This window comes from Dryobates pubescens, chromosome 34, assembly GCF_014839835.1.
Source record: "Dryobates pubescens isolate bDryPub1 chromosome 34, bDryPub1.pri, whole genome shotgun sequence".
Classification (NCBI taxonomy): Eukaryota; Metazoa; Chordata; class Aves; order Piciformes; family Picidae; genus Dryobates; species Dryobates pubescens.
The window spans coordinates 8430910-8440511 of NC_071645.1; the positions used below are offsets into that span (position 1 = coordinate 8430910).

Here is a 9602-nt window from a genome sequence, read left to right on the forward strand (position 1 = left end):
CACCCTCCCCTGGGCTGCTCCTGACAAACTCCACAACACAAAGGGATTATAAAACCCAAGACATCAGAACTTCTGCATCTTCACAGCCCCAGATCCACGTTCCTCCTCTTCCTGCCCATGCAGCAGGCACTAGGTCAGCTTACTGGGGGGCTGCCCTCGCCCCTCTGAGCTTAGTGTTTGCCTGATGAGCAGCATGGACCTGCCGAAGGCTGTCCCCACCTGCACCAAGGCAGTTTTGGCACCAGCATGGTAGTGGTGGCATCACCAGCTCCACACCACTGTGTCCACATGGGTGTGGTAACCTTCTTGTCTTCAGCTCCAAGCTCTGGTCCAAGCAACTTGTCATCTTCCCCATGGTCCATTGAGATGTGGCCACATCCTGAACTGGGGGTGAGAGCAGCACAGCACCCGGGGAGATGGTTCCCAGCACTACTCTGAGCTGCTGCTGGAGCTCCGGCACAGCTCCTGGAGGTCTGTAGTGGACAACAAATTCACCATGAGCCAGCAGTGTGGCCTGGTGGCCAAGAAGGCCAATGGTGTCCTGGGGGGCACGGAGACAAGTGTGAGGAGCCAAGGCTGAGAGCCCTGGGGCTGAGAGCCTGCAGCAGAGCAGCCCCAGAGCAATGCTCAGCAATGCTCAGCAAGAGCTGAAGGACCCCTGGGGGGCAAGAGGCTGGGGCCAGCCTCTGCTGAGTGGTGCCCAGGGCCAGGCCAAGGGGCAGTGGGCAGAGAGTGGAGCCCAGGAGGTTGGAGGGGAAGAGGAGGAGAAAGTTGTTTGTTGGGAGGCTGCTGGAGGCCTGGAGCAGGCTGCCCAGAGAGGTTGTGGAGTGTCCTGGTGTGGAGAGCTTCCAACCCCCGCTGGGCACTGTGCCCCTGGGCAAGCTGCTGGGGGTGCCCTGCTGGAGCAGTGGGCTTGGGCTGGCTGAGCTCCAGAGCTCCCTTCCCACCCCCAGCACAGAACTCTGCTTGCAGACGAGCCCCATCAGCCACCAGCTCACCTGCAGCCTCCACTGCCTCCCTGAGCTCACGACTCCCCTCCCTTCCCACAGCCCCCCCAGGGGCCACCTGCCCTCCGCCCCCAGCACACTCACAGCGCACTACAGTGTCCCTGATCTGCCTGAAGCCGCTCTCCTTCAGGGCCATGTAGATGTAGTAGAGGTTCCTCAGCTCCTTGGGGTAGTCCTTCCTGTCCACGTCCTTGAGGACGGGGATGGCCCTGCCGGCGGCCAGGGGCGCCTCGGCCAGGGCCTGGTGCATCTGGAAGTGGCAGCAGGGGTCGCGCAGGAAGCCGGGGGTGATGAGCAGCAGCCAGCAGTGGCTGTCGCGCACGGCGTCGCACAGCTCGCTCAGCAGCGCGCCCCCCGGCGCCGCGTCCCGCAGCCCCAGGAAGCAGCGCAGGGCCTGGGGCTGCGCCTCCAGGTAGGACACCAGCTCCAGCACCAGCTCCAGGTCCCCCTGGCTGTGGCAGATGCAGAGGTCGTAGCTCTTGGCCCAGCGGGCGCTGCCCGAGGCGCTGATGTCCGGCGCGGGCGGCGGGGCCCTGCTCGGGCTGGCGCCGGAGGGGCGGCTGAGGCTCTGGGCAGAGGAGGAGGAGGAGGAAGGTGAGGAGGAAGCAGAGCGGCTGCTGCTGAGGCTGCTCTCCCCCGAGCTGGGCTTGGGCTTGTGCAGGAGCCGCCTAAACCAGCCTGTGGAGTTGGAGAGACCACGGTGAGGTCTGGAGCAGGGCTCAGCACCCCGCCGGGCTCCTCGAGGTGCTTGTGTGACTCAGGAGGACACCTCCAGGTGGGGGATCCCACCCTGGCCCCCCCAAAACAAACCCCACAGCTCAGGACACCTCCAGGTGGGGGATCCCACCCTGACCCCCCCAAAACAAACCCCACAGCTCAGGACACCTCCAGGCGGGGGATCCCACCCTGACCCCCCCAAAACAAACCCCACAGCTCAGGACACCTCCAGGTGGGGGATCCCCCCTTGACCCCCCAAAACAAACCCTACAGCTCAGGACACCTCCAGGTGGGGGATCCCACCCTGACCCCCCCAAAACAAACCCCACAGCTCAGGACACCTCCAGGTGGGGGATCCCACCCTGACCCCCCCAAAACAAACCCTACAGCTCAGGACACCTCCAGGTGGGGGATCCCACCCTGACCCCCCCAAAACAAACCCCACAGCTCAGGACACCTCCAGGTGGGGGATCCCACCCTGACCCCCCCAAAACAAACCCCACAGCTCAGGACACCTCCAGGTGGGGGATCCCACCCTGACACCCCCCCAAAACAAACCCCACAGCTCAGGACACCTCCAGGTGGGGGATCCCCCCTTGACCCCCCAAAACAAACCCCACAGCTCAGGACACCTCCAGGTGGGGGATCCCACCCTGACACCCCCCCAAAACAAACCCCACAGCTCAGGACACCTCCAGGTGGGGGATCCCACCTTGACCCCCCAAAACAAACCCCACAGCTCAGGAGGACACCTCCAGGTGGGGGATCCCACCCCGACCCCCCCAAAACAAACCCCACAGCTCAGGACACCTCCAGGTGGGGGATCCCACCCTGACCCCCCCAAAACAAACCCCACAGCTCAGGACACCTCCAGGTGGGGGATCCCACCCTGACCCCCCCAAAACAAACCCCACAGCTCAGGACACCTCCAGGTGGGGGATCCCCCCTTGACCCCCCAAAACAAACCCCACAGCTCAGGAGGACACCTCCAGGTGGGGGATCCCACCCTGGGCCCCCCAAAACAAACCACACAGCTCAGGAGGACACCTCCAAGTGCAGGGATCCCACCCTGACCCCCCCAAAACAAACCCCACAGCTCAGGACACCTCCAGGTGCAGGGATCCCACCCTGACCCCCCCAAAACAAACCCCACAGCTCAGGAACACCTCCAGGTGGGGGATCCCACCCTGACCCCCCCAAAACAAACCCCACAGCTCAGGAGGACACCTCCAGGTGGGGGATCCCACCCTGACCCCCCCAAAACAAACCCCACAGCTCAGGACACCTCCAGGTGGGGGATCCCACCCTGACCCCCCCAAAACAAACCCCACAGCTCAGGACACCTCCAGGTGGGGGATCCCACCTTGACCCCCCAAAACAAACCCCACAGCTCAGGACACCTCCAGGTGGGGGATCCCACCCTGACCCCCCCAAAACAAACCCCACAGCTCAGGAGGACACCTCCAGGTGGGGGATCCCACCCTTACCCCCCCCAAAACAAACCCCACAGCTCAGGAGGACACCTCCAGGTGGGGGATCCCACCTTGACCCCCCCAAAACAAACCCCACAGCTCAGGAGGACACCTCCAGGTGGGGGATCCCACCCTGACCCCCCCAAAACAAACCCCACAGCTCAGGACACCTCCAGGTGGGGGATCCCCCCTTGACCCCCCCAAAACAAACCCCACAGCTCAGGAGGACACCTCCAGGTGGAGGGATCCCACCCTGACCCCCCCAAAACAAACCCCACAGCTCAGGACACCTCCAGGTGCAGGGATCCCACCCTGACCCCCCCAAAACAAACCCCACAGCTCAGGACACCTCCAGGTGGGGGATCCCACCCTGACCCCCCCAAAACAAACCCCACAGCTCAGGACACCTCCAGGTGGGGGATCCCACCCTGACCCCCCAAAACCAGCTCACAGCCACTCAAACCTTGGCTAGTGCCCCAGCCCAGATGGTAGCCCCCCCCAGGGAGCTGCCCCCGGTGTGTGGAGGGCAGCAGCGCTGGAGGGGGCGGCGTGGAGGGGCTGTGCCCTCCCACACTCACCAGCCATGGCGGGCAGGGCGCCGCTCAGCTGCCGATCGCTGCCCTGAGGCTTCTCCTGCCAGCAGAACACAGAGCTGAGGAGAGCAGGAAGCAGCTGCAGGCAGGTCTCAGCATCTCAGAGGGGTCAGGAAGGAAGGCTCTGACCTCCAGCAGGGCTGGAAGCTGCTTGTCACCACCTCTGGGTACTCACCTGCAGCGAGCCAGGCCAAGAGCCAACGGGCAGCAGAGACCTTCATTCCTGGCAGCAGGGAGAGGATCCTGTGGGAGGGAGGAGCAGGGATCAGCTGCTGGTGAAGGCAGACTGGGTGATACCTGCTGCTGTGTCCCTCTGCCCCTGGGCAGCACAGAGCTGCCCCCAGGGCTCCAGAGGTGGCCTCAGCAGGGCAGGGCAGAGGGGCAGCACAACCTCCCTTGCCCTGCTGCTGCCCACACTCTTCTCCATGCCCCCAGCACAGCCTTGGCCTTCTTGGCCCCCAGCACTGCCAGCTGCTTCTGCTTGCAGCTGCTTGCCAGCAGCTTCCCCCTGCCCTGTGCTGCTGCAGGAGGTTGTTCCTGCCCAGGGCCAGGACCCTGCCCTTGCCCTGCTGCCCCTTCAGGAGGTTGCTCTCCCCCAGCTCTCAGCCTGCCCAGGGCTCCCTGGGTGCCAGCACAGCCTGAGGGCTCTCAGCCACTGCTCCCAGCTCTGTGCCAGCAGCAACCTGCCTGAGCCTCCACTCTGAGCCTTCAGCCAGGTCAGTGATGAAGATACTGAGTAAGACTGGACCCAGCCCTGAGGCACAGCAGGAGCTGCAGGCCTCCAACCAGACCCTGCCCCACTGCCCACAACCCTCTGAGCTGTGTCCTTCAGCCAGGTCTCAACCCACCCCACTGCCCACTCACCCACCCACGCCTCCTGAGCCTGCCTGGGAGGATGTTCTGGGCCATGGTGCCCAAGGCCCTGCTGAAGTCGAGGCCGACCCACGGAAGTGAAACTGTCCAGAGCTGAGCCCCAGCCAAACCTCAGGCAGGGAGGGAGAGCGGTGGGGAGGAGGTCTGGGAGCTGCCTACCTGGGGGGCAGGAGCTGGGCGCTGGAGCAGGGCAGGAGGAGGCATCGGCCCCCGGGAGCGGCCAGGAGGAAGCTCTGAGCCCACCTGGGTGGGGAAGGAGAGGCTGAGAGCCTGATGGGAGCCGCAGCGAGAGGCCAGGCACAGCCATCCTTACAGCTGCCCCATGCCAGAGCAGAACCTGCTGGAGCAGTCCAGGGCGCAGGGGAAGCCCAGGGGGCAGCGCAGAGCCCCCCGAGGCCCTGCCGGCAGCTCCCGGCTGCACCTGGCCGTGCGGAAGCGCCGGGAGAGGGAAGCTGCCCCGGGGCCTCCCTCCCACATCCGCCAGCAGCAGCCAGCAGCAGCCAGCAGCAGCCAGCAGCAGCCAGCCCTGCCCGCAAGCCCTGCCCGCTCCTGCCCAGCCCTGCCCGCAAGCCCTGCCCGCTCCTGCCCAGCCCTGCCCGCTCCTGCCCAGCCCTGCTGCCCTGCCCGCTCCTGCCCAGCCCTGCCCGCAAGCCCTGCCCCGCTGCCCTGCCCGCTCCTGCCCAGCCCTGCCCGCAAGCCCTGCCCCGCTGCCCTGCCCCGCTGCCCTGCCCGCCCCTGCCCCGCCGCTGGCATAACCACAGCCGGCTCCACCCCCGCTGCGGCAGCCGGAGTCACCAACCGAGCCTTCATCTGCCCCCAGACCCCCTCCCGGCTCCCCCTTCCCAGGGCTCATCCTCTCGGCGCCCCCCGCAGCCATGCGGCACAGCTCCATCCACCGGCTCCGGACAGGGCTCCGGCTGCACAACGCAGCGCTGCTGCCACCGCCCGCTGCTGCCTTCGTCCCCTCTTCATCCCCGACCCCTCCAGCAGCCGGCGAGGCCCCAGTGCCAGGCGGCTCCCCCTGGGTGCCCTGCGGGGCCTGGACGGGAGCCCGAGGGCAATAGGCTCCAGGTGAGTCTCGGGGCAAAGGAGAGCAGACCTGGGGCAACCCGCAGGGACCCCGAGCGGTTCCGTGCCCGCCCAAGCCGTGGGCAGGGGGCTGCCCGTGGCAGGGGGCTGCCCAGAGGAGGTGCCCCCCCGCCGCTTCCAAGCCTGGGGCACCACACGGCTGAGCTTCGAGGCGGGCACCGAACCCTCTGCCCAGCGCCGCGATGCCAGGGCGGCTGAGCTGGAGCACAGCACGGAGCCGAGCCGGGAGCCGTGCCACAGCCGCTACGGCACCGAGAGGAGGGTCCCGGGCCCCCGGGGGATCCAGCCCCGGCGCCCAGCACGGCCCTCCCCCCGCCCCCCAGAGCCCTCGCCCGGAACAACGGCAAAGCTGCCCTGACCCACAGGCACCTGCGGAGCCTCCGGACCCCCGCGGAGCCCAACCCCAGCGCTCACCCGGGAGCAGCTGCAGGGAGAGCATGGAGCAGGGCTGGGCACTGCCTCCCTGTGCACTCTGGAGCAGGCTGATGGCAGTCACACAGCCCCAGAGCAGCTGCAGGGGGAGCATGGAGCAGGGCTGGGCACTGACTGCCTCCCTGCGCACTCTGGAGCAGGCTGATGGCAGTCACACAGCCCCAGAGCAGCTGCAGGGGGGAGCATGGAGCAGGGCTGGGCACTGCCTCCCTGTGCACTCTGGAGCAGGCTGATGGCAGTCACACAGCCCCAGAGCAGCTGCAGGGGGAGCATGGAGCAGGGCTGGGCACTGCCTCCCTGTGCACTCTGGAGCAGGCTGATGGCAGTCACACAGCCCCAGAGCAGCTGCAGGGGGAGCATGGAGCAGGGCTGGGCACTGACTGCCTCCCTGTGCACTCTGGAGCAGGCTGATGGCAGTCACACAGCCCCAGAGCAGCTGCAGGGGGAGCATGGAGCAGGGCTGGGCACTGACTGCCTCCCTGTGCACTCTGGAGCAGGCTGATGGCAGTCACACAGCCCCAGAGCAGCTGCAGGGGGAGCATGGAGCAGGGCTGGGCAGGGACTGCCTCCCTGTGCTCTCTGGAGCAGGCTGATGGCAGTCACACAGCCCCAGAGCAGCTGCAGGGGGAGCATGGAGCAGGGCTGGGCAAGGACTGCCTCCCTGCGCACTCTGGAGCAGGCTGATGGCAGTCACACAGCCCCAGAGCAGCTGCAGGGGGAGCATGGAGCAGGGCTGGGCACTGCCTCCCTGTGCACTCTGGAGCAGGCTGATGGCAGTCACACAGCCCCAGAGCAGCTGCAGGGGGAGCATGGAGCAGGGCTGGGCAGGGACTGCCTCCCTGTGCACTCTGGAGCAGGCTGATGGCAGTCATACCCACCCCATGCACACCTCCCCAGGTTGCTGCACCTCCAACCATGACACCAACTACGAGGTTCCTCACCTTGGAGAGCTGGTCCAGGACCCCCCAGAGCTGGGTCCTCACCGCTGCCCTGGTGGGGAGACAGCAGTGCTCGCCCGGCTCGACGCGTTGGTGGAGGAGAGGGTCAGTGCTTGGCACCCCCCACCCCCATTCTGGGGCTGCTTCACCTCCCCACATCCCAACCACATCCCTGTTGTCCTCACCCAGGCCTGGGGGTGCAGCTTCAAGAAGCCTGAGGCGGCTCCCACCTCGCTGAGCCCCAGCACCACCATCCTCAGCCCCTACCTGGGCTGCCTGTCTGCCTGCACCTTCTGGTGGAGGCTGGAGGAGGGCTACCAGGGGGTGAGGTGGCACCTCTGGGTTGGGGGTAGACAAAACGACAGGAGCCAGCCCGGCTGGAGGTGGTGATGCTGCTGGGGAGCACTCCCAGCCCCCAGTCTCCCTGGGAGGGCAGCTCCTCTGGGGGCAGCTGTCCCAGGCGGCCGGCGCCGGCGCTCTGAAACCCAACCTGCCTGCAGGTGGCCTGGGATGACAGCCCCAGCACCTCCACGCCTGCAGGGAGGTATTTACCTCAGGGATAACCCCACCAAAAGCGTCCCCCTGCCCCCCCAAACCCCGAGAGCCGCCCCCCGGGCCGGACACCGTCCTGGACGCCGGGAGGAGGCAGCGGCGCAGCCAGGGCTGGACCCAGCGCCTCGCCCGGCACGCTGCCGCCGGCTTCCTCACCCGGGCCGACCTCTGGGCCTCCTGGGAAGAAGGGCTGAAGGTCAGCAGATCGCCCCTGATGCCCACCAAGCTCCTGGGGGACCCCATGCCCGCAGCACGGCCGTGCCCGGCAGGTCTTTGAGGAGCCTCTCCCGGACGCCGACTGCGCCCTCAGTGCCGGCTGCGGGGCAGTGCCTCCTGCCACCGCCCGCGGCTCTCGGCAAGGGGGCAGGCAGGGACGGAGCCTGCACTCGCCAGGCTCCAAACCCAGAGCCCTGTGACACTGGGGGTGGCCTCCCCGCTGGCTTTGACCCCTGCCCCTAGGGAACACCTCCCCCTCCTCAAGGATATCCCCTCCGAGTACATCTACGAGCCCTGGAAGGCACCGATGGCCGTGCAGGAGGGGCAGGCTGCTTGGTGGGCACCCATTGCCCCCTGCCCAGCCTGGAGCACAGGGCAGCGAGGAAGAGGAACCTGGAACACATGAGGACAGCCCTGCCCAGAGAGGGAACGAAGCCGAGAGGCGAGGAGCTGCTCCTGCAGCCCTGCCCAGAGAGGGAACGAAGCCGAGAGGCGAGGAGCTGCTCCTGCAGCCCTGCCCAGAGAGGGAACGAAGCCGAGAGGCGAGGAGCTGCTCCTGCAGCCCTGCCCAGAGAGGGAACGAAGCCGAGAGGCGAGGAGCTGCTCCTGCAGCCCTGCCCAGAGAGGGAACGAAGCCGAGAGGCGAGGAGCTGCTCCTGCAGCCCTGCCCAGAGAGGGAACGAAGCCGAGAGGCGAGGAGCTGCTCCTGCAGCCCTGCCACCAGCCCAGCTGCCTCCCTTTCCTCCAGGCACCAAGCAGGAGCCACCAGCCAGCCCCTCGCAAGGGAAAGCCAGGACCAAGCGACGCTGAGCCTCACAGGGACGCCCAGGCAGCTGCCAGCTATGGGTCACACATCACTTGTTCTGTTTTGACCCCAGAACTGCCAACTGTGCGGCTGCCACCACCCCAAGAATCAACTCCCCACCCCGCAGCGTGTCCCAGGGGAGAGCAACGCAGTGTGACTCAGCACCACCGCGGAACCCCTGAGCTGCTGGGCCGTGCCCCAGAGGCAATCACCTCACAAACCCCAGGCCCTGAGGGGTTTCACCCCACAAGACCACCGCCCCCACCCCTGCCTCGGCTGTAGTATCACGGCTATCATTAAAGGGAGCAGAGTAATTAAGCGAGCCCAGCTCGGGTCACGCCACCCGGAGCCACCAGCAGCTCCAGGCTGAAACCCGGGGACAGCACAAACACTTCTGGCAGTGGCAGGAGAGGGGCGCCTGGGGCTTAGTCCATTGCCCGTGGACAGGCAGGAAACAGACCGAGGACAACGTGGGCACAAAGCAGGGTCAAAGGCAAGCCCTGGCAAGGCGCTGAGGTGAGGAAAAGCTTAGCCTGTGCCTAACCACACCATCGACACGCTGCGTACAGAGCCAGCACCCAGCGAGGCAGAGCTGCCCTGAGCGCCAGACGCCAGCTGCTCCTCCTGCACAGCCCCAAAGGCCCCCGAACGCCATCCTTCGAAGCACCGAGGCGGTCAGAGGAGGCCAAGCGCTGCTCTTGTTACCTCGGAGGGCTGCAGACGCCGCTTCAGAGACATGAACCCACGCCAGGGAAGGCCCCCGGGGAGGGGGGCACAGCCTCACCCGGAAGGTCAGAGGCCACAGGCCAGCAGCAGCCTCCTCAACAAGTGACCAGGGGGGTTTCACTCATTGCCACCCGAGCGCCAGGCCGGCTCCGGGCCGGCAGCCATCGGCAGCGCAGCCTGAC

At 66.8% G+C, this 9602-nt stretch overlaps 1 protein-coding gene and 1 long non-coding RNA gene across 2 annotated transcripts; both read right to left on the reverse strand.

Annotated features, from left to right (window-relative positions):
* Positions 1-61: 61 nt before the first annotated feature.
* TIRAP (TIR domain containing adaptor protein) lies at positions 62-1731 on the reverse strand (the record flags this gene model as incomplete). The annotated part of the gene is made up of 2 exons (XM_054176012.1): positions 62-473; positions 1092-1731. Coding segments are annotated over 2 exons (684 nt in total), but the record flags the coding sequence as incomplete, so codon positions are not given.
* A 2042-nt stretch (positions 1732-3773) lies between these two features.
* LOC128898873 (uncharacterized) lies at positions 3774-9545 on the reverse strand. Its single transcript, XR_008463007.1, has 3 exons — positions 9400-9545; positions 3965-4032; positions 3774-3829 (listed from the first exon to the last, which is right to left on the reverse strand). It is a non-coding gene; the product is annotated as an uncharacterized LOC128898873 (long non-coding RNA).
* Positions 9546-9602: the final 57 nt, after the last annotated feature.